Raw genomic sequence first — 23,419 nt, 5'->3', positions numbered from 1 at the left:
CGAGTGTCTTCCGGGCTCGCCAACACTCAAGTTTCGTACAAGTCAATAACCAATCAACTCTTGTGAATCGTACAAAACTTACGACAATACAAAAAAATAAGCAAATTAATTTGATAAAAATATTAGATCAGCAATAAAAACCATGAACCTTTTTTTAAAATATTACTAATTAATTTCTTATTTGAGCGTCTTGGCGCTGCAATCACTGTCATTCATTCGAATAGGAGCGGGAGCGATGAAATTCGGAGAGCTGCCCTCTGATCTCATCACTGTATCCACAAGCTCAGTATCAGCGGAGCGGCATCTCCGGGTAGCAGTTGGTATTTTTAAAATTGCAGCAGTCGTTTGAATTGAACAGCGTTGTTCCAAAGTTCATCAGAATGTTTGTTTATTTAGAACGTGACCCAACCCATGTGAATAGTGCCGCCCAAAAACAATGCAGAGAGCCGGCTCATGTGCTCTGTTTCAGTAGTGTTGAGCTCCAATGGCTGTTTAAGAGTGGACTTCATTGCAATGGGAAGACACTGCACTACACAACACGACACGGGCCAGGTTGCTCATTAAAAAGGAGTGTTCTCAATAATACACAAACTAAGCTAGCTCAACCAACAGCTGAGCAATTTATTTTTTCCAGGAAGATTACAAAAGTGTTCGTCTCAAGACTTTGCTTCCTTTAGAAATTATTTAATTGTAATTCAGTCATCATCAGCTGACATATACATAGCTGCATTTCTTCTTTTAAACTTCTTGGCCATTGGGCCTTGACTACCTAAATTGAAAAAAACAAACAACAGCATAAGGTTTTTTTATCCCCCATGTCAAACCATTGTTAAGGTATTTTGATCTTTTGTCTCACCTAGGTCTTCCACACCAAGTCCTGAAGGCACCCTTGACTCAATAATTGGATTGTTAGCAGATGGTTCTGAATCTAATATTTTCTCCTGGTTTTCTGACTGAGAAAAATTATCTTCTGATGTGGTTGAGTTTATCACTGGTGTGTTTTCTGAGCTATCTGATGCTGGTGTTTCATAGGACATCTTAGGGCTAGGTAGCTTGAGTCCCTGTAGCCTTGGTTTTGGGGCTAGGCACTCATTAGAACCAGTGCTCACACTTTTATCCTCAGATAAATCATTATTCTAAAAGAGAAAATTAAGTAGAAAGAAAAACTATGCAAAGAACAGGAAGAAAATTGTAACAAACATTAAAGTTTGTGGAGAATTCTGTGAACTCACTGGATGTATGGGATCTTGAATACTTGAAACAGATCCATAGCTCGAAGGATATTTTCCCTCACCTTGCAACAAAAGTGCTATGGGATCATCAATGCCTAGACGGTCACAGAATGCCATAGTTTGGGGATTTACCCGTGCAGCAGGTTGTTTATTACCTTGAGCAACAAATAATAATAAAAACAATATTAGAAATGATTGGGCAAGTCTGTGCAAGAAAAGTAATAATTAGAATGAAACTCCTATCTTACCAGACCGGTCAGAAGAACTATATGCTTGCACAGTTTGACTGAAGTTTAAAGGTATTTTAAGATTTCCTGAGAATTTTTTGAAAACAAAGTCCATCTCTTCTTTTGTAGGTGTAAACTTCCACCTGCAAAAATATATTTATCTAAGTATAGGTAGTTTGTTCATTCCTGTCAATAGAAAGAGCATGAAGTAAAATCATTAAAATTAGACTTTACCTTTCTTTGCTCCCTGGCCCTGGCATATAATTAAAAGACTGTTTAATAGACAGGAGATGATTTGTAAGTGACAATATTGTCAACCATTCCAAATCATACTCTAGAGTAATTTCTTTATCTTCTTGATGTGCTATGTCCAAAATTTGTAAGAATCTTCTATTTGGAAGGCATTTGTCAAGGGCTAGGAATTTTGTTGATTTGGAAGGAGAATCATCTTCCTAGAATTACAATTAACTCTTTAGAGGGAAGTTACAGATGATAATGCATGCAAGTGGAGTATTGACTGACAGAAATATGACGGATGAGGGCAGAGAACTTGCAGTGCAAGTGAGCAGAAAACCAGTATGAAGGTTTTAGGTGATGAAGTAGTTCCTCTGTGGGTTGGCTGCCTAGGCTATTGCTTTTGATTTCATCCCTGAAGAAAAGTGAAGTAAATTAAATAATCTTTTTCTGAAGTTACAAGTTAACAGATGGAAGTAATTTCTATTGTGCTTACTGGAAGAATGGTTTGAATCTGAGGAGCTGCCTGAGATTGCCATGGTGATACACTCCACGGGGCCAATCATGGGAGAGAGCAATATCAAGGCCTCCAGAGAGCTGAAAAAATTAAAAAAAAAATCAACCACTAGCAGTTGTAATTTGAGACAGTAAAATGTCAAATCAAGAAGAAAATGCAAGTTCATCAACCCTTTGGAGAGAGGCAGAAAAACACATACCTGCTTGAGGCGGAATACATCCAGATTGCGAATGTGGTACACACTTCTAATTGTGTTGGTGGAAAAGGGGGCTTTTTCAAAATGGCCCATTTTATAATCTCGGCCCTTAAAAATACCAGATAAACCAGCAATACGGACTCCAGCAATTTGAACAACCCCTGCGTAGCCCAGGTAGAAAATGTTGGGGGCCACCCATCCTCCGTAAGCCAGCTCACTTAGGTAATTTGAGGCTTCATGATTTCCTCCAATGAATATTGTCAGAATGGGAGCCTGTTTCTCACCAGAGTAGTACCTAAAACAAAATAAAAGTGTCAAGTTAGGCTAATTTAAATGAGAAAAGAAAAACCACAACGATGGAGAGCATCACAGCGATTCAAGAACTCACTTATAAAAGGTACAAATATCGCGATACTTCTGCGGAACAGCCATACAATTTAGGTCTTGCGTGTTTCTGGTGGACTAAACAGAACGGTCAGACAGCACTTTCATACAACACTTCGATTTAAATGGTGATGGATTGCCTGCCCACCTGGAAATCTCCACAACAAATAAGTAGATCAATTTTAACTCCATCTTTCTCTTCTAAAAATGCAATTGTATCATAGATTTTTTCCAGCTCCCCGTGAGCGCAACCTTCAACAGCTATCTTCATTTTCTTTCAGTCAATTCTAACAACTTCTCGGACTAACCTATTTTGAAACTTAAAATAACTTTCTGCTGCCGAAATACCAAACACAAACAGGCACTGCTGCCAACGCCAACAGTTCTCATTTTTCAACTTTTAGAAAACTGACAACAGACTGACACAAACAAAGAACGCCCTTAAGGCCCTTGGGACAAAAAAGTACCGTAAAAATAAATTTAACTTCATACATGTGTGTGAATATTTTGATTGTGAATGATTTGGATTTGGTTTTAAAGTCTTAAGTTCGGAAGGGAAGGGTGGAAGGGTGGAGGGAGGAAGCGGAAGGGGAAAGGGGCGGGTATTCCAAAATGTCTCTGTCGACAAACAATGCATTGAATCTTCTATCGGCCTACGACTCAAGTAGCGATGGAAGTGAAGAAGAAATTCCAGGGCCTAAAGTGTCAGTCAAGAGACCTTTGCCAAATTGCGCTGAATCAGGAAACTGTTTTCAGAACAAGAAGCTCGCTACCAATGATATTAGGAGGTAAGTGCCTACTTAACCTTACTGCAACCGAAATAGCCGTGTTTGAAGTATTTTGTAATCCTTTCGAACCAAAAGATTGCCTCCTTAATTGTTTTCCTTAACCGAGTAAAACACCCAAATTTTTATTGAAAAAACACTTTTTATGTAATGCCATTTTGGATTTCAGGCTGCCACCACCAACTGCCCTGCTAGAGTTATTCAAGGACGACATTCCTGACCAGGTAAAAGATTCAGAAGCAGATCATAGTGGACGTGTCAGATCTTTTCCTCACGAAAGAGGAAATTGGGCATCTTATGTCTATATATCTGTCGGTAAGTTTCACCTGTTCCTAGATACGGAGTAAAATGCTTCAGAGTTGTACATTGTGATTAAGTTTGACAGATGCATCTTCATCAATTGAATCATTTATCGATCTGGTCTGTACAACGTGCGATCCATCTCTAAATCTGCAGAGATCAAATGATCTGCACATTAGTGTGACCAAAACAGTCATTCTCAAACATCATTGGATTGACTCCATATCATCATCCATTCAAGACATTGCGTGCTCAGTTAAAAGGTAATTTATGCCCTATTACGTTTAGTAAATCTTCTTTCGTGATTTATCTTTGTGTCTTTTTGCTTGTAAAATTTTGTTTTCTTATTAATCTTAACTTTAGATTTCCAATTTGTTTGGGAGATATAAGAGTGTATACAAATGAGGAACAAACTCGAACATTCATCGGTATCGTCGTAACAGCCGGGAAAGAAAATTTAACAAAATTAGTTGCCAGGTTGGATCAAGTTCTTTCAGATTTTAGGCTGCCTCCTTTTTATGAGGTAATTAAATCCATTGTCCCACTTCGGTGGATTAGAACTACTTGATAGAAAAAAATTTGCATATTGATAATTTTTTGAATTTTTCAGGAGGCATCATTCCATCTAAGCATTGCTTCATGTGTTGGTAATCATATTAATAGTCTGAAATCTCACTTGCCCAAACTTCAGACTTCTCTTGAAATGTTTATTCATGGCCACCCATTAGAATGGGGCATCAATGTAGAGGCACTGCATTTCAGAACTGGCAACAAGTACTTTTCATTTAAATTAATGTATTAACAATAAAAGCTATTTACTTCATCATTTTTTTGCATCAAGCACGTTTACTTTCCTCATATAAAATTAATTCAAAACAAAAGGTTATTTTTCTTCATCTTATTGAAGCTGAAATGACAACATGACTCGGCTATGTTTTCATGTCGAACTGCTAATGAAGTTAATGCAGTCACAAAACTGATGAAGAGTGTCAGTGGGCCAAGCCTTCCACACCTACACCACAAGTACAACAGTGCTGCCTGTTGATCCACGATTGAAATTGAAATGCGGACCGCCTCGCGCCAGGGTGGACCTTCGCAGCCGGGCAGACGCACGGGACGAACGGGATGCGCGATTCCCCGTTGGATAGAAGGACGGCCGACAAGATTCCTGGCAGGCCAACACTTCCTCTCGTTCCAAGATAACCCTCATTTCCCCCTTCTCATTTTCACCTTCATGACGATCTGTCACAAAGGATTGAGAAAGAATAACACGATTTGGAAGGAGGCTAATAGGGAGATTATTGCGTTGAGTGACTTGGGCTCATGGCCCGGCCTGGGAGAGCAAGAGAGAGAGTGGCAGAAAGTGGGAGAAAGAGAGAGATGAAGAGAGAGGAGTCGATATTCAACATGGCGCAGTTCATGGATGTAAAGGTGAAGAATTACCTGTGAAATCCAGTGAAAACAACTCATCAGAAAGATGGGGACTCAAAAGCCTCAGGAATGGGTTTCTTCGTTGCTGACGCGGTTCGAAGAGCAGGTATGGTCCTAAACAAGATCTGGTTGGCGGGGTTAGCGCTGGGCTAGGCAGGGGACCTGTCAAGAAAAATCAATAACACTCCATTCAAGGATTGGGCTGGGCTGGCCGGATGTGAAAATGGGCCTGTGGCCGTACTCATTCGTGGTTGTTCATGAATGACATCTCAATAACAATGATGAAAACTCTGGGAAAATCGCATTGCTGCGGACCAAATGGGTATTTTCAACTTTTCCCCACTTATCCCCTTTCACGCAGACAGCCTACCCCAGCTGGGTCCCTGTTCTGTCATCAATATGTCACAACTAGAAGTTGTATAGATAGTAATTTTTGACAACCAAATGCATTGGAACACACTGTTCTCCTTCTGCTTAATTGTTTTTAATCACGACATATGTTTCAGCTGCCATGCCGAACTATGCCTCAGAACACGCACTCGAGAATAAATGAGGAGCAGAATAAAAAAGCTTTGATCGAAATAAGTAGACACAGATTCTTCCTTGTGATATCTGGTCTTACTAAATGTTTGCAGAGAGTAAACGAAATGGTAATGGTTTTAAAATTTAATTGATTGTCTTTTGGGATTGGAGGTCATTTTTTGTCAAAATGAGTTGTTTATTTCATGTTTCTGCTTGTTTAGTGTCAAAATGTGACCCAAGGTACAAGACCTCATGGACCTGACATCGAGCGCAATTGTTACGAGAGTTTACTCATTGTGCTAGATACCCTTGAAAGATGTCTCAGCAACCAGCCTAAGGACATCAAAGACAACACAAGATTTGATGACAACATGAACGTAAAGTTGCTACTTCGTGAGATATGCCAGTTCATAGGTGAATAATTTCTTATTCTGGTTTTGTCCTTTTAAAAAGTTATTTTGTATTCATATGTTAGTAACTGTTTCTTCCTTTCTCTTCCCAGCAATGGGGAAGATAACTACCCTTCAATCAACACTGATTGTTACAGATACATCTGATGGGCCCTATGCCTTGCAGCTGAGAAATCTTGCCTCTAAGGTGCTCTTTGCCCTGAGTCTCAATTTTTTCCAAGCTGTCTTTAATCGTATTTCATCAAGGTATGCACAATTATCATGAAAATAATAACAATTTTCTGTCACAGAAATTTTAATTTTTTTTTTTTTTTAAAGGCTTCAGGAATTAAGTGTTATTAATGATGAAAATCCAGACTATAGTGACATTGAACTTATTCAACATATTAATGTTGATGTGTTTAAACTCATCAAACTATTGCAAGGTGAGAATGAGAGATAGTAAGTTGGAGTTAGTGATTGTTTTCCTGTTAGGTTTAATCACATTTTGCCTTTCTGTTTTTTATTTTTGTTTTTATTTAATGAAAAAAAATTTAGAAACCATCCAAAAGTTCAAACTATTAAAAAAATCTGCCCAAGTTGTTCTTATGGTGTCCCTTGAGAAGGCCATATGGAATTGGATGGATACTTATCCACATGAATTTGCTGAAATTCAGGTAAGTGATAACTTGTCAGCTTTTGTCTTCTGCTAGAAGCATTCCTTTCATCACAGAAACATGCTCTCCAGTGGATTGTATATTTCTTTATTTGACTTGGATGCATTGCTAATTTTGTGTTTACAGAAAAAACCCAATGAGGACCTTTCAAAAGGTTGTGACAACTTATTTGACATTTTGGACACCTCAACAGACAGCAGCAAAAAAGGGCGAGCAGCAGTTTGGCCTCTCCAAATGTTGCTACTTATTTTATCACCAGTAAGAACTGATCATTTTTGTATCTGTTATGGTTAGAAGTATGAGGTGGTTCTGCTTGGTTGGAGCTAGTGCCAATCAGGTAGAACTAGGTGGAACCTAAACACACCAATCACTACCAGTTGTAACCGAATTGCTCTTGGATGTAACTAGGTGTAACCATACATTTTCCTGCCTTGACTTTTGCACCATACCACACTCGGGTGCTGAAGGTGGTATTGTTGAGGGGTGCTGGGGCAACATAGGGCTGTGTATGCAAGTAAGGCAGCATGGGCAGCGCACATATTTATCAGCTCTGGCTCACTACATCCAGTCAGCCTGCTGCCTTAAAAGGGATTAAGTCAAGCAAGTTACCAAGTCAAAACAATGAAAAGAAATTGCACCCGGATGGTCTTTTATCCATGACACCTCTACCCGCTCGCTATGCGCCGGGTGCAAGCACTTCAACCTTCATGCAAGCCAGTCGTTACTTGATGGGGCATGTTGAGCTGGTGTGTTAGTTTCTACTTGGTTCTAGAACTAGGTGGAACCAATCACCTACTTCCAACTGTAACATATCCTTTTTTTAATGATAAGTCCCTGCCTCTTATTTGAAATCTAATTTAATTCTTTACCTTACAGAAAGTTTTAGAAGAAATAGTTAATGCAGATTCTGGAGCTCCATGTTCTCCTCGTCACTCCAAAAAGAAAGCATTCATTGACAATGTGAAACGTGCTTTGGGTCCGCATGGGAACAGCAAACAGCTTACTGAAGCTGCTGCAGTCACCTGTGTAAAGCTTTGCAAAGCATCTACATACATAAATATTTTAGACTCAAATAATGTTGCTTTCACACTTGTTCAGAGTATCATCAATGATTTAAAAGTAAGATATGTGACCTGTTCTACCTTCAATATTTCTTTAAATTGTTGCCCAATTGACAACTTGTCTTATGGTTCATTTTGTCTGTATTCTTTCTCTCTCACTTTCAGAATCTCTTATTCAACCCAAACAAGCTGTTCACCAGAGGCGCTAGTTTTATTGTTCAAGACATTGATCTCATGATTGATTGCTTTGTGTCTTGTTTCCGCATCAAGCCTCACAATAATGAAGCACTGAAAGTGTGCATTAACCCTGCTGTTTCTCCAAATTATCATTTTGTGCTTATAAGTTCTCTGTACAGGTAAAGCATTTACAATCAAAAGAGTCTTTTGCATGGTGTTTTTTTTACTACCTTGACTTGCACTAAAAACAATGTCCATTGCTTTTGTCATTATTGTTAATTACAGGATAATAACCCAGCCAAGACTCCCATGGTGGCCCCAAATTGATTTGGTGTACAACAAGTCATCCGAACTGAGATCCATGTTCACAGACACTCTTAATAAAGTTACCCAAGGGTACATCGCACATACTCCACTGAGAATGATACAGGTAAATACGTGATGAAATAAACCATCCCCTTGACTTAAAAGTTCTATCTTACAATTTCCTGTTTTTATTTCAGTCTCTAACCCTGAAAAGCAAAGATTCGACTGGAAAGTTCAAGGAAAGAGGAGAAGATTTTAATCACCAAAAAAATCTTTTGCTTTGGATGGTTCGACTCATTCATGCAGATCCTATGCTGATGCTCAATGTAATAACTTGTTCCTTTTGATGATGGCAAAACAATTTTTGTGGCATGGTTCTTCAAAAGTTGTGTCTTTATATTTACAGAATCAGGGCAAGGCAGGTCATGAAATCCAAAGCTCGACTCTTGAACTAATTAATGGACTTGTTAGCCTTGTTCATCAGCCGACTATGCCAGATGTAGCTCAAGAAGCAATGGAGGCTCTGCTTGTACTCCACCATCCTGAGAAAATCGAAGTTTGGAATCCAGAAGCTCCTATTAACACCTTTTGGGATGTTAGGTATGCACAATCTAACCATCACACTTATAATTACTCAATAATTTATAATTTTATGGGGGTCTTATATCTATGTTTTCTTTCAGCTCCCAAGTTCTGTTCTCTATATCACAAAAACTTATCCAGCACCAAATAATGAACTACACTGATATTTTGAAATGGCTCAGAGAAATACTGGTGTGTCGAAATGCATTTCTGACAAGGCATAAAGATTATGCCAATGTTGGTAGTCAAATTGCTATATGCAAACAGGCCCACATCAAGCTGGAGGTATTTTTCTGCATATAATGTATGTTAATAATATGTTTTGTGATATTAATACTATTGTCCTTTAGGTTGTGTTTTTCATGTACTTGTGGAGTATTGACATGGAAGCAGTTTTAGTTGCAATGTCATGCTTTAGTTTGTTGTGTGAAGAGGCAGACATCAGGTGTGGATCAGATGAAGTTACGGTAACATTTCTGCTACCCAACTACCACATTTATCAAGAGCTTGCCCAGGCATCCACTGTGCTAACAACTGGTAAGGATGTCTTCTGTAATATTAATTCCAACTAATGAAAACTCAGGCTCAATTAAAAGTGTACTCTCTACCCTTGTTCATGTCTCCGCTAAAGTCTACTGCATACATATTCAAATATAAATACACTCTTGTTTCGGAGCTTCCAAATTTGGACGCCTTCCCCCACCTAAAAAAGCAACCATTACTAAAAAAAAAGACACTTATAACATTAGGTTTCAAGGGATCAGAACAATGGATTTCGTTACATATAGTGTTCTTATAAATATGGTTTCAAGTTTAGTTAGACTTGATGTGGCTTGTGCCCTACTTCTTTCAATATTTGGTGTTCTTCCACTCAAATGTCGCCATTATCAACAAGTCTGTATCAGTATTAATTCACAGTAATATTGTACATTCTAAATTTTACAAAAAAGCTACCAGTGGGGATTCAAGAATTCATTTTCGTGAACAGCACCATGGTAAGACATGCATCATCTGTAGATTTTCAAGATACTCTGCTCCTTCCAGTATACAGTACTTGTGCATCACTTTTATTTATATGCTAAGTTTTACTTATTATTTTGATTTCCTTTTTTTTTTTTTTTTTTTTTTTTTGGTGTTGCTAGTGCATAGTTTTGCTCTTCATTTAATTATCAGGCTGTATCACCACTCAGTACAAAGGCTTTATTGACCCACCGCAATTTTTGGAAATGTGTTACGCGGAGCACAGTGTAGCACCTCATGAGACCAGTCAGCAACATTAATAATAATTAGTAATAAAAAGTTTAAAATTTTGTCTTTTATACACAATTAATTAAGTTTGCTCATTTTAATGTGTTGCTTAGTAAGTAGTGTTATTAGCTTTTGTTTTAGATCATGAAACTTGTTTTCTTTGTGATGCTTCCTTTAGATGTACATATCTCACTGGGTTAGCCTTTTTTTTTACTGTTATAAATAACTTGAGAATTAAGAGGTACATTTTAGTGACACTTATGTTTCTGCACATTGAGTTTATGCCAACTGTTCAGGGTTTGCATGTCATAATTTTCTCTTTCAGGGACATTTGATAGCAATTTGCCTACATGCTTGTTTTACTCTTTTTATATATTGGCATCTAGTGCTAGAAAAATTTTCTACAATGTTAAAGCAGAGATAAATGACACCACAGTTCCCTATCCACAACATTGGAAATGTAATGGTGAGTCATTGTTTCAGGCCGAGCTGCCCTTCAGAAGAGGATCATGGCTCTTCTGCGAAAAATAGAACATTGTGTAAACGGAGTTCAACCGGTAATGAACCTTAGTGAGCTGTCCGCTTCACCCATTTACTTAGGAGTTTCTGAAATTCCTTTCTATATTTTTTTCAAGTAATTCATTCATTTAAATATTAAGCACTACAATTTTGTTGTATCTTGTATCAGGCTTGGGAGGAGACTTTCCGAAACTGGGAAGTATCAAAGAACTCCTTATCTTTGTACCCAAAAACTAAGCTGGAAGATGGTCAAATGGAACCATTTCATCGTTCCATGGGAAAACGCCGAGCTTCACACCAGAATTCTGAGCATGAACTAGAGGTACTTGTATGATTCTTTAAATTCTGATGGCTTAACCACCACATACACCTCTGCATTTCTTTAAATGCCTTTTCATGTGATTTTTTTTTTTTATTTTTAATATTTTTAGGATCAAATAAACGAATGGGCCAACATGACGGGCTTTTTGGTGTCGCTGGGAGGAGTTTGTCTTCAGCGGAAGAGCCCATCTCGTAAATGTAATGTGCTTCCCAATCAGCCCAGTCAGACCAGCCAGGAAGTCCAATACTGTCCTGTTACACAGTAAGATATTCACCTCAGTCTGTGTTGTTTAACTTACTTGTACTATTTTAAAACCTGCTAATGGCCCCTTTCTATTAAGATTTGTTGGAGAACTGCTCAAATTATTGGTTTGCAAGAATGAGAAGTTTGGACCACAAATTCAAAAAAATGTGAAAGAGTTAGTTGGGCATGAAATGTCTCCTGCACTATATCCAATTTTATTTGACCAAATAAAATTTTTTGTGGAGAAGTTCTTTGACTCCCAAGGACAGGTCTGTGGATATTGTGTTGTCTTTACTTTTCTTTAAATACGTGCATAACTCAATAATGACAATTAATTGTTTTGTGTAGGTTGTGGTTGCAGACCATAACACACAGTTTATTGAACACATAATCTTTGTCATGAAGAATGTGTTAGATAGCAAGACTGATCAGCCCTCAGAGCATCTTGGAGTTACCTCTATTGAAGGAATGATGCTGGCCATTGTGAGGTAAATGTTTTCAGTAACTGTCTGTGGTATATAACTAAATTATTGGGTGGTAGTTCTATAATTAAATTTTCAATAGGTATGTTCGTCACTTGGACATGACAGTTCATGCAATTCACATCAAAACCAAGCTTTGTCAACTCGTAGAAGCAATGATGAAGCGCAGAGATGACCTTGCATTCCGGCAGGAAATGAAGTTCCGAAACAAACTGGTTGAGTATTTGACTGATTGGGTCATGGGAACAGCTCATCAAATAGCGCCGCCACAGCCTGGTGATGTAACATCAATCACAAGGTAGATATAAATGAAGCCGTTGATTTATTCTGTTTGTACTAATTCAAAATGTGATATGTGTAATTATGCGAATTTCAGTCGAGATTTAGATCAGGCTTGCATGGAGGCAGTGGCAGCTCTCCTTAGAGGTCTCCCTCTGCAGCCAGAGGAATCTGACCGTGGTGATCTGATGGAAGCTAAAAGTCAACTTTTCCTCAAGTGAGCAAAGAGGCACTTTTGAATCAACATTCTAGTTTCTGACAAACAGTTTTTATTTTATTTTAAAATGAACTTTTTAGGTACTTCACTCTTTTCATGAATTTATTGAATGACTCAACCGAAAATCAAGAGGAAGTTCCTCTAGCACGCCAAAGAGTGCAGTCAAATAAGAATAATACTTTACGCCAAGCTACTATTCAAGCTATGTCAAATTTGCTTTCCGCTAACATTGATAGTGGTTTAATGCACTCCATTGGTCAGTATTTCACTAATTATTTGTGTTTTTATCATGTTATGAAAAGTTTTATTCATTTGTTTTTCTGGTCACCTCTTCTCTGTCCCAATTTTACAGATTTGGGTTACAACAGAGATTTGCAAACAAGGGCAGCATTCATGGAAGTTTTGACTAAGATTTTGCAACAAGGCACTGAGTTCAACACCTTAGCTGAGACTGTCCTGGCTGACAGGTTTGAACAGCTTGTGCAGCTTGTCACCATGATTAGTGACAAGGGTGAACTGCCCATAGCCATGGCACTTGCAAATGTAGTAACAACTTCACAAATGGTATGGAGCCTCTCTCATTGTGTTTTTATACAGGAGTGTAACTGGCAACTATTTCTTGACTTCATTTAATTTCTTTCAGGATGAACTTGCAAGAGTTTTTGTTACTCTTTTTGATGCTAAACACTTGCTCTCTCCATTACTATGGAACATGTTCTATCGAGAAGTTGAAGTGTCTGATAGTATGCAAACATTATTTCGAGGAAACTCACTGGGAAGCAAAATTATGGCCTTTTGTTTCAAAATATATGGAGCTGAGTACCTGCAATCTTTGTTAGAACCACTCATAAGTCCCCTTCTGGATGATCCTTCTCAAGGATTTGAAGTTGATCCTGCCAGGTAGAAACTTAGCCTTGTCAATCTTTTGTATCAATTTTACTTTAATTACGTAACTTCAAGAGAAAAGAATGGGAATTTTTTAAAATTTTGCAGACTGGATCCATCAGAAAACATCGAACGAAATCGTCAAAACTTAATCACATTAACAGAGAAAGTTTTCAATGATATAATATCATCAGCAGAAAAGTAGGTCTCTCACTTACATCAGATTTTATCAACCCCTTTCCCAAGTAATAATTTTATGTTGTTTATCAATCTCCTTCAGGTTTCCACCTCAACTTCGTAGCATGTGTCATTGCTTGTACCAGGTTTTGAGCAAGCGTTACCCTCAATTTCCTCAGAACAACATAGGTGCTGTTGGCACTGTCATATTTCTCCGTTTCATCAATCCAGCAATAGGTTTGTTAGACTGAAAGTGACCACTTCGACGCCTCCTAATAGAATAATCCTAACTGTCAGTGCTGATCCAAGACAATCCTAGCTGTCGGCGCAGATTGTACGGCGTAAAAAGCTATTTCTCGTAAAATTCTGTAACGCCAACATGCTGTTTCAAATTTCTTGGCAATGGACTTGTTAAAACGTATAAACCTTGCAGATAAACGTGGAAGCTGTATATCAGTGATATCATGATTCGCTGCTTTGGAATGAAGAGAGCTAATGAGCAGTTTTAGCCTCCTCTGAAACCTCTGAGCTGTTAAAATTGTCTTGGATCAGCACTGACAGTTAGGATTATTCTATTAGGAGGCGTCGTCTTAAAAGTCATTTAATTGCATTAATCGTGGAACATAATTGGAATTTCAACATTTTTTTTTCACTTGTATTTACAGTATCTCCTCAGGAAATGGGTATTGTGAACCGGCAGGTACTTCCTGGGGTAAAGCGAGGGCTGATGCTCATGTCTAAGATCTTACAAAATATTGCTAATCATGTGGAGTTTAGCAAGGAACAACACATGTTACCATTCAATGATATGCTGCATGATCATTTTGAAATTGGACGACGATTTTTCATACAAATCGCTTCTGATTGTGAAACAATGGATCAAACATCACATAACATGTCATTCATAAGTGATGCAAATGTTCTGGCACTGCATCGTCTGCTTTGGAATCACCAAGAAAGAATCGGTGATTATCTCTCAAGCAGCAGGGACCATAAAGCAGTTGGAAGAAGACCATTTGATAAAATGGCAACTCTCCTGGCTTATTTGGGACCTCCTGAACATAAGCCAGTTGACTCACATTTACTCTTCTCCACCTATGCACGTTGGAGCTCTATTGATATGTCCAGCAACAAGTTTGAAGAGATCATGGTGAAGCACAAAATTCATGAAAAAGAGGAATTCAAAAGCTTGAAAGCTCTTAATATCTTTTACCAGTCTGGATATTCTAAAGCAGGTAATCCTGTTTTCTATTACATAGCAAGGAGATACAAAATTGGTGAAACTAATGGAGACCTACTTATTTACAATGTGATTCTTACTTTGAAACCGTTTTGCCATTCATTATTTGAGTTGGTAATTGACTTCACACATACAAACACGGACAACCGATTCCGAACCGAGTTTCTCCAGAAATGGTTTCATGTGCTACCCGCTGTTATTAATGAAAACATCAATCAGGTTTTCATTTATAACTGCAATACTTGGGTGCGTGAGTACACAAAGTATCATGATCGCATTCTGCAGCCAATCAAAGGGAACAGAAAATTGGTGTTTGTTGAAGCTCAAGCAAAATTAAATGAGTACATTGAACCTGATCAGCAAAAACTACCTGGCGCAACGCTGGCTCTTGATGAGGATTTGAAGGTGTTTAATAACGCCCTAAAGCTATCTCACAAAGACACCAAAGTTGCCATGAAGGTTGGACCCACTGCTATTCAAATAACCTCGGCAGAGAAGACTAAAGTGTTGTCTCATTCTGTTCTTCTGAATGATGTATACTATGCCTCTGAAATTGAAGAAGTGTGTTTGGTGGATGACAATCAGTTTACTCTAACTATAGCCAATGAATCAGGCCCATTGAGTTTCATCCATAATGATTGTGACAGCATAGTTCAAGCAATTATACACATTCGCAACCGATGGGAACTTTCCCAACCTGTAAGTAACATAATTCCGTAATTTAGCTCTAAAACAGCTGATGGAGGTCTTAATCTATCTATCTACATGTGTCCTTTAATTATTTCAGGCTCAGGATTCTGTAACAGTGCATCAGAAGATCCGTCCAAAGGATGTACCTGGAACATTGCTAAACATGGCCCTGTTGAATTTAGGGTCTTCAGATCCCAACCTTCGCACTGCTGCTTACAACCAGCTTTGTGCTCTCACAGCTACCTTTGACTTGAAAATTGAAGGCCAGTTACTAGAGACGTCAGGTACAGCTTTTTTGTTGAATGTTTTGAAATCTGTCTTACTGCTGTAGACAAACCTTTTCTAGTAATAGTTTCTTCATTTCCGTCCCACCTCAGGTCTTTGCATTCCATCAAATAATACCATATTCATTAAATCTGTAAGTGAGAAGCTGGCCACAAATGAACCTCACCTAACTCTAGAATTTCTTGAAGAGTGTGTGCAAGGATTTAGAGTTTCCACAATAGAATTGAAGCATCTGTGTTTGGAGTATATGACTCCATGGCTTCCAAATCTTGTAAAATTCTGTAAGCAAGATGAAAGCAAGAGGCAGGATGAAAGCAAGCGACAACAGAAAGTTAACTCTATACTTGAGAAGCTTATTCAACTGACTGTACAAGAAGTGGAAATGTACCCATCAATTCAAGCTAAAATATGGGGCTCTATTGGTCAAGTTCCAGAGCTCATCGATATGGTGCTTGACAGTTTTATAAAACGATCAGGAGAACATGGAGTTGGCTCCCCAGTTGTTGAAATTCTTGCTGACACTGCTGTTGCTCTAGCATCAGCAAATGTTTCTCTTGTGTCGAGAAAGATCATTAATCGTCTTTGTAGGGTATGTATCTGCTGTTGCTTGAAATTTTGGCTTCTTTCCAAAAGAAAAAATATAGTCTAATTTTCTCTGTATTTTTTCAGGTTTTGGACAAAACATGCACATCTCCAACTCAATTGTTGGAAGCCCATGTCCTGTGGGATGATATTGCCATCCTTGCTCGATACCTTCTGATGTTGTCCTTTAACAATTGCCTTGATGTTGCTGTACATCTGCCGCATCTTTTCCATACAATAGCCATGCTAGTTTGTTCTGGATCACTCAGTATGCGAGCTTCAACCCATGGTCTTGTGATAAACACCATACATTCCCTTTGCACCTGCACTAAACCAACATTTGATGAAGATGCACAGAGAGTGCTGCGTCTCAGCTTGGATGAATTTTCCCTTCCTAAGTTTTATCTCTTATTTGGGATCAGCAAGGTGAAATCTGCTGCTGTGACTGCTTTTAGGTCAAGTTACCGCCATCCTAGTGATAGGCTGTTGGGGAATGAGAGGGTGTTCTCTGGCTTGTCGTCTGACAGAGAACGGCTGTCCCTCACTTCTTTGGAGGTGATCACAGATGCCCTCCTTGAAATAATGGAAGCTTGTATGAGAGAGGTCCCCACCTGTGACTGGCTTCAAACCTGGACTTCTCTTGCAAAGAAATTTGCATTTTGTTTCAACCCTGCGTTGCAACCACGAGCTCTTATTGTTCTTGGCTGTATAAGCAAAAGCATTACCGACCAAGACATCAAACAGCTTCTCCGGATTCTTGTGAAAGCTTTGGAAAGTTTCAATGATATGACTCTCCTGGAGGCACTAGTAATGTGCCTTACCCGTCTTCAACCTCTCCTAAGGCCAGAATCGCCTATACATCGAGCTCTCTTTTGGGTGGCTCTTTCTGTACTCCAACTGGATGAAGTTTCTCTGTATGCTTCTGGGCTTGCTCTTCTTGAGCAGAATTTGCATACATTAGAATCACAACGGTCATTTGATGAGAGAGTAAGTCTTCTTAATTTTTACTTTTACCATTGGTGTTTGTGTTTTGTACCTCATTTCAAATCTAACCTAAAACTGTACCACAGTCTCTCGAGCAAGTAATGATGGCAACACGTGAACCCTTAGAATGGCACTTTAAACAATTGGACCATGCCGTGGGCCTTAGTTTTAAAGGTACTTTTGTTTTCCTCTGACTTTTAAATTTTTTGTATCAAGAGCCTGGAAATATTTATTGAGGATTTGTTCTGTATGTTTTTTTTGCAGTAAATTTCCACTTTGCTTTGGTTGGTCATTTACTCAAAGGATTTCGTCATCCAACCCCTACAACCGTCACTCGTACGACACGTGTACTAACCATGCTGCTTGGTATTGTTGCAAAGCCTCATAAGAGAGACAAATTTGAAGTTACTCCAGAAAGTGTTGCATACTTAGCAGGTATGCAGACATTTATGATGGAAATATCTTGAATCAAATTGAGTGTTCTGTCCGGTTGTGTCTCACCATAAACTTCCTTTCTCTTCCACAGCTTTGGTTTCTGTGTCTGAAGAAGTTCGAAGTCGTTGTCATGTTAAACATTCATTGGCCCGAATGCTACCAGATTCCAGCTCTGCAGAAAGTTTTGCTGTTGACATAAGACACGCAAATGCACCACCTGTCACTGTCATTCAGGTCGTTCAGGTAAATTCTAATTTTAAATTTTGTTAATTCATCTTTGTCTTCTTCTGAGATGAGCAGTAAGGACAAATAATTTATTCTGCTCTTCCTATTTCTTGCAATTATCTAATTACAGCTACCTCAGCTACCATGTACCTCTGGCATTGGCAGTCAGGCTAGTGCTCCATCAACTTCTACCTCCACTCCAAATAATGATCGAGCTGGCCCAAGTGGTGTTGCTTGTCCTGGTTTCATCGGCACAGTCAGCATGACAGCCCCAACAAATAGACGTCAAAAGTCATGGGATATGCTTGATCAGAATGCCCTTTCTCAAGCAAGGCAGCAGAAGACACAGCAACAGGTATCAACAATCTTTTTTTTTCTATGAGTTTTGTTTGCTGTATCCTTGAGAAAATTCCATTTAGAAACAAACCTTCATGTTGTTATATATTTAGAATACCAGTGTCAGGTGTTATCTGAAGATGATCCTGATTTGAACTGCATAAACTTTTTATTTGATTGTATCATTTGACAGCATATGGCAATGTTGTTGAATAGGGGAGCTCTTGCTCTGCTGCTGGTGCTGCTGGTGCTTCTACTGCAGCCCCATCCCCTTCTAAAGTCTGGCAAAGTCTGGACCTTGGATCCCAACCCAACCCCCTCCCTCCTAGATGGCTATTTCGAAATCAGCGCTCTTCATCAGTCCCGGCAGTTACGGCTTCAAAATCCAGTATCGAGTCAGATGCTGCTGATGTGGATGGGAAAGTAAGACACCAAACTCCCACATACTACAATCAGCCAGTCTTTCTTTCTGTCTCCCCTTCCTTCTCGGCCATCCTTCCATCATATCTACTGCAATCTGCCTTTCATCTTAACAGATCATTTCATCTCTTTCTCACTTCAGATTTTTTTTTTTTTAATTTTGTTTGTGCTGGTGCTGTGACTTGTTTGGACTGTTACCATTGTCAAGACCGACGAATACCTTTTTGATCGTTGTGTTTTTTTCTGCCTTAAACATTGTCCTGCATAAAGTTTTATCAGGACACAGCAATTATTGCATGCGATAAAAGGATATGGGCAACATCAATGACTGTAGTTGAGGCAAAGCCTTCCTCCTGCTGGTCTCTTTAACAAAACTGGCATTTCAATTGTGGTGTAAATTGTTTTGTCATGAAATTCCTTCTGGTGACAAAAGTGGTGACTAAATTATGTTGGGTTCAGAATGCGCGTGTCCTGTTCAAAACACAACGATCGTTCTCGGTGCCGACTTCTAAAGAGCAAAAGACAATGGAGGAAGCTGAATCCCAGGTAGAGTGCACTTCTATTGTAGAATTTCCTTTCACACACCACTTTTGGATTCAATGAAAAGGAAGTTTTGTCATTGGGAGCACTCTGACCTACTTGATGGTCATCTAACTGCATTTATGATCAATATTGGATATATTTTGAACAATTTTAATCAACAAGCATTTTGTTTGAATATGAAGTGGTTTAATGTGGTGTGTGACTAATATACAGCATGCCTTTGTTGTTAAGCATGATTTTTAATGAGTGTTTTCATATTTTTAAATGGAGTTTGTTGGGTTGCATGGCTCTTCATCATTGTGTGTTCCCTTCCCCTCTTTGTCTCATCTCTTCAGAGTCTGATGTGCCGTATGTGGTTTTAGCGATCATGATCTTGGTGATACATGATCCAATGTTCTTCTGCAGCTTGTTACCTGTCTTTTCTTTTTTGGTCTTTGCTTTGTTTGTTGGGAATTTTTCAAGTTTCGAAAGTTGTGTAAGTTTTAAAATATTGGTGTCTTTCTTTTTTTTTCATCTTAATGTTGTAATAGTTTTTGTTTGGTAACTTCAAAGTTGTGTATCTCTCATTCATTCTCTCTTTTCCCTTCTTATGTCTCGCACATACCTCAGTTTTGTTCAATTTTCCCAAAGGACAAAATTACTTTATCTTATCTTAGATTATTCATAAGAGAATATATTGAAATAATGGAGGTATGGAGAGAGAACAGGAATGTACAGAACTATAATATTTGTTATAGCTTGAAATATTTTTTCTCTTCCGTTAGTAGGTGTTTATATGTTTGAAAATTCTGTACTTAGTGAAATAGCTTTATGTAGGTATACAGTATAATCCATGTTTGAATGTAGAACATCCAACATGAGACACTAATTGCTGAGTGCCAAAATTCGTTATGATACACTGGTAAAATTTAAGGTGATCCTTCTTTTTTAAATTTAAATTCTGGTCAGCAAGGCCCTTGATGGATTTTTCTTATTTTGACTTGACCCCTTATTTTTGGGCAATTTTACAGAGCTGCTATATTGAACAATTAACCAAACAGTGCTGTCTTGTATCTTGATGCAAACGGACATACAGTAATCAAAATTAATCAAATAAATCAAAATTGAAAAAGCTAGTTATTGCTAGGGTCTTTGCTGTAAATAACATATGCTTTAAAAAAGGAAGTTGGTTTAAAAACTGAATAATGTTAAACTGCAATGGAATATGGACTGATAACAACTATGTTTTGATTGTTGACAGAATCGAAGTCCTCGAGTTTCTGTCTCAAATGAGAACAACATTCTTCTTGATCCAGAAGTCTTAACAGATTTCTCAACACAAGCTCTTGTGTTGACGGTGCTCGCTACATTAGTCAAGTATGCAACGGATGAAGGCGAGACACGGATACTTTACCAGTACTTGGCTGAAGCTTCTGTAGTATTTCCAAGAGTGTTTCCTGTTATGTAAGTGCAACTCCCGTTGTAAAACTGCTGAGAAACATAGTACAGTTCACCATAGCACCTTCCCTCTTCTTTACAGTCACAGTCTTCTTGACGCTAAATTAACCAGTGTAGTCTCCAACTGTCATGACCCTGTGATACTGAGTGCAGTCCAAAGCATTGTACAAAATATGGTCGCATGTGAGGATACTTCTCAACAACAGCCTCATTACATGCAAACCTGTGGCTTTGGTGGTCTGTGGAGATTTGCTGGACCCTTTACAAAAGTATGATCATTTACCTCATGTAATGAATCTAATGGATATGCATCTTAATTCTTGGAATCTATTTTCACATTTACTTTTCCTGTTCTATAGAGTCAGTGTACTGCTGAAAGTGCTGAGCTCTTTGTCAACTGCTTGGAAGCCATGGTGGAAACATGTTTACCTCTAGAGGATGGGGAACTTGAGTTGGCTCCTTTCCCATCAATGTTGAGTGTTTCTAGCAACGTGAACCTTTCATCTAGTTTATCATCTCTAAACATGGGATCCCCCACTGATAAAGGTTGGTATTTAATGCTACGGATTGAACTCAAATACCACCTTGTTACAAACTTGTAACAGTAATGCTAATAATACTTAAACCAAATGTTACAGATGTGGGATTGGAGATAGGTTCTGATAATACATCATGCTGTTCAACATCTCTGGGGCGAAGTTCATACGGCAAGCAGCGATCTGCTTCCACTACTTCTAAAATAGGAAGTGATTCCAAATAAGGGTTTGACACGTCGACTACAAACTGTGAGGGGCTTTGTGGCAGGGAACACCTTTAATATTGCTTATTCCTTTTTCAATTATTAGAAGAAAGACCTAAAATATTTGATCATTTACTTTGTGTGCCTGTAGCATCTAACTTTAAAGGGTGGCATCATGTCTGTCTTGAGGGAATTAAGCTATCAATGAACCAGTGCACCACTGGCTTGCCTTGCATTTTTATTTGCGTATCTGTAACAACTGTAACTCTGGAGGACATTGAGCAATCAAAGTTGCCAATGATACTAATTTGGATTATGTGATATAGAGATTTATGTATTATTTAATATTTTATTGTTGTTATGAAAATGTTTGTTTTTGGAGACTGATCAAATATAAGACTGGGGAACAAGAGAGTTAAGTATTCCCTCCTAGTAATTAAATTCATTTGTGTTTCAAATCTGTATTCCAAATGTTATTGAATGAATTCTTGGGTTTACATTAGTTCTAAGAGTTTTCTGGAGCTTTGATTAAAACTGATTGCTGCAGTCCATCCTTATTTTAACAGAAACCAAAAATTTTATTTCCCAATTTGTTTTTGTTTGGAATGTAAGACATGTTGCAAAATGAATTTTCCCCTAGTAAGGCCATATTAGATTAGAATTGGGCTTTTAGGAATTAAGGCTGTTGCTAATTATTCAGTGGTAATGTCACTGAAGTGTGAAACCACTGCTTTTATTTTCATTCTGTGTGTGTTTGTCTCCTATTCCTGTCTGTATTTCCTACATTCTGTGCTCTGAAACTTTCACAAGCTTCTTTAAATGTCTCTTTACATCACAAGTTGGTGTCTTTTCGGTAATTTTTTAAGTTGCATTTTTTACTGTACTATTTTAGGAGAAGCTTTGTCTGTGGTATTCACTAACTCCTACAAGCTTATGTGTGACTTTGTGGCAATTCTTACGTACTCCTCAACTAATTGTTCAATCTCAGAGTTCTCTGGTGGTTAAAATTTTATGTAGCGATGTTTAACAAATATTTTATCTTGGTGTCTTTATGTTTATGTGTAGGCAGTCCTCTTGTGGTTTAGGACTAAAGTGCCATTCATTCATTACATTAACATGTATGAGAGAGAGATGTGGGTGTCAGGAGATGTTTTCTGTTTAAAGGACTACATCTCTTGTAGGGCAGTGAAGGTTTATCATTCCAGCTGAGTCTGTAGTCAAGCTGTGGACGTGACAGTTTCTTCAGTCGTGGATTTCTCTTTATCGTACTTTGATCTAGTTGTTCTTGTTCCTGCTAAGTTCTATGCAAATGTAGTGTAGCTGTTGAATGTCATGAAAATGTGTGTGTTGTGTCATCTCTTTAAAATCATAAGAATTGATGTTGTGTAGGTCGTTAGCTTCTTATTCATGACAGGTGTGTCTGCATGTTTGGGAGAAACTTCCAGGGCAGGCATAGAAGCATTTTGATGTGGGCCAATGGGGACTGCAGACTCTACTGTATGTGAATTGCGTTTGAACTTGACAGCATGAGGCAGGCAACACAGTACGGACTTTCACTCCGCTCGGCTTGCATTGTGCTGTAAATACCACTGAGCGCTCACCATGTGGACAGCAGAGGAGGTATGGGTGAGTCAGGTTAAAAAGTTCTCTAAAATCCATAGATATTGTTGCCATGGTGTCGACATTGTGACAAAGTCAAGTGATGAGTGTGCACTCGTGAAGTTCTGGGGGCTGCCTTGCTTTCCCTGCCCCCCACAATCACAATACCTCTGATGACATCCTCTATCCAAACATGGAGACACACCCGGTATATTATGCAGGTTTAATGGTATCCTTGGACTGCAGATTCCTGTTGTATTTCTTCAAACTAATGTTCAAATTTGCTCTTAAGAAAACCTCTTATTTTATTGATGTTATGTGGATTCCTTTATTTAGTAAACTTGTATTGTTAAGTATACCATATTCCAAGGTGATAAAATTTTATTCTTATTGTTCAAAATCTATGTGTGATTCTATTATGTGTATTAAAATTTAAACTCTAATGAACGTTTTGTAAACATTTTAAAAGACAACAACGTATACCTTTCCCTTGAAAGTATTTTCTTGCTTGT

At 38.3% G+C, this 23,419-nt stretch overlaps 3 protein-coding genes across 10 annotated transcripts; 2 read left to right on the top strand and 1 right to left on the bottom strand.

The window, feature by feature from the left end:
• Nucleotides 1-592: 592 nt before the first annotated feature.
• On the bottom strand, nucleotides 593-3,182 carry LOC117651302 (lariat debranching enzyme). Its single transcript, XM_034395180.1, has 10 exons — nucleotides 2,939-3,182; nucleotides 2,795-2,868; nucleotides 2,410-2,701; nucleotides 2,190-2,290; nucleotides 1,982-2,108; nucleotides 1,694-1,911; nucleotides 1,481-1,602; nucleotides 1,233-1,387; nucleotides 857-1,136; nucleotides 593-769 (listed from the first exon to the last, which is right to left on the bottom strand). Exons 1-10 carry the CDS (start codon nucleotides 3,059-3,061, stop codon nucleotides 696-698), a joined length of 1,566 nt encoding a protein of 521 aa, XP_034251071.1. The 5' UTR covers nucleotides 3,062-3,182; the 3' UTR covers nucleotides 593-695.
• Nucleotides 3,183-3,380: 198 nt separating this feature from the next.
• LOC117651305 (U6 snRNA phosphodiesterase) lies at nucleotides 3,381-4,701 on the top strand. The gene is made up of 5 exons (XM_034395186.1): nucleotides 3,381-3,578; nucleotides 3,745-3,890; nucleotides 3,961-4,138; nucleotides 4,239-4,398; nucleotides 4,486-4,701. The coding sequence occupies exons 1-5, from the start codon at nucleotides 3,403-3,405 to the stop codon at nucleotides 4,675-4,677; spliced, it is 852 nt and encodes a 283-aa protein (XP_034251077.1). The 5' UTR covers nucleotides 3,381-3,402; the 3' UTR covers nucleotides 4,678-4,701.
• Nucleotides 4,702-5,233: 532 nt separating this feature from the next.
• Nucleotides 5,234-23,354, top strand: LOC117651298 (neurofibromin). 8 transcript variants are annotated; one of them, XM_034395171.1, is made up of 41 exons: nucleotides 5,234-5,412; nucleotides 5,813-5,956; nucleotides 6,050-6,242; nucleotides 6,376-6,484; nucleotides 6,557-6,663; nucleotides 6,776-6,894; nucleotides 7,021-7,152; nucleotides 7,771-8,013; nucleotides 8,121-8,311; nucleotides 8,418-8,562; nucleotides 8,636-8,764; nucleotides 8,845-9,038; nucleotides 9,122-9,305; nucleotides 9,371-9,557; nucleotides 9,971-10,015; nucleotides 10,752-10,825; nucleotides 10,957-11,109; nucleotides 11,219-11,370; nucleotides 11,450-11,621; nucleotides 11,701-11,840; nucleotides 11,917-12,132; nucleotides 12,211-12,330; nucleotides 12,411-12,586; nucleotides 12,683-12,894; nucleotides 12,974-13,230; nucleotides 13,324-13,416; nucleotides 13,496-13,629; nucleotides 14,058-15,331; nucleotides 15,420-15,606; nucleotides 15,700-16,196; nucleotides 16,277-17,176; nucleotides 17,260-17,347; nucleotides 17,438-17,608; nucleotides 17,700-17,851; nucleotides 17,964-18,188; nucleotides 18,386-18,592; nucleotides 19,049-19,135; nucleotides 20,373-20,575; nucleotides 20,652-20,838; nucleotides 20,929-21,115; nucleotides 21,208-23,354. In XM_034395171.1, the coding sequence occupies exons 1-41, from the start codon at nucleotides 5,353-5,355 to the stop codon at nucleotides 21,327-21,329; spliced, it is 8,568 nt and encodes a 2,855-aa protein (XP_034251062.1). In that variant the 5' UTR covers nucleotides 5,234-5,352; the 3' UTR covers nucleotides 21,330-23,354. The 8 variants fall into 8 exon arrangements, with proteins under 8 accessions (XP_034251062.1, XP_034251060.1, XP_034251067.1 ...); XM_034395169.1 differs by having other exon boundaries at nucleotides 6,331-6,484; XM_034395176.1 differs by lacking the exon at nucleotides 9,971-10,015.
• The last annotated feature ends 65 nt before the right edge of the window (nucleotides 23,355-23,419 follow it).

This window comes from Thrips palmi, unplaced genomic scaffold (assembly GCF_012932325.1).
Source record: "Thrips palmi isolate BJ-2018 unplaced genomic scaffold, TpBJ-2018v1 HiC_scaffold_5, whole genome shotgun sequence".
NCBI classification, from domain to species: Eukaryota; Metazoa; Arthropoda; class Insecta; order Thysanoptera; family Thripidae; genus Thrips; species Thrips palmi.
This window is presented reverse-complemented; position numbering and strand designations above follow the sequence as displayed.

Coding starts and splice junctions, on each gene's coding strand:
- LOC117651305 (XM_034395186.1), top strand. CDS start 3,403: ATGTCTCTGTCGACAAACAATGCATTGAATCTTCTATCGGCCTACGAC. Junction 4,139..4,238: donor ATTGCGTGCTCAGTTAAAAG/GTAATTTATGCC, acceptor TCTTAACTTTAG/ATTTCCAATTTGTTTGGGAG. Junction 4,399..4,485: donor GGCTGCCTCCTTTTTATGAG/GTAATTAAATCC, acceptor TGAATTTTTCAG/GAGGCATCATTCCATCTAAG.
- LOC117651298 (XM_034395169.1), top strand. CDS start 5,353: ATGGGGACTCAAAAGCCTCAGGAATGGGTTTCTTCGTTGCTGACGCGG. Junction 12,133..12,210: donor GATGTAACATCAATCACAAG/GTAGATATAAAT, acceptor TGCGAATTTCAG/TCGAGATTTAGATCAGGCTT. Junction 16,197..16,276: donor TCATTAATCGTCTTTGTAGG/GTATGTATCTGC, acceptor GTATTTTTTCAG/GTTTTGGACAAAACATGCAC.
- LOC117651302 (XM_034395180.1), bottom strand. CDS start 3,061: ATGAAGATAGCTGTTGAAGGTTGCGCTCACGGGGAGCTGGAAAAAATC. Junction 2,702..2,794: donor GATATTTGTACCTTTTATAA/GTGAGTTCTTGA, acceptor ATTTTGTTTTAG/GTACTACTCTGGTGAGAAAC. Junction 770..856: donor ACTTGGTGTGGAAGACCTAG/GTGAGACAAAAG, acceptor TTTTCAATTTAG/GTAGTCAAGGCCCAATGGCC.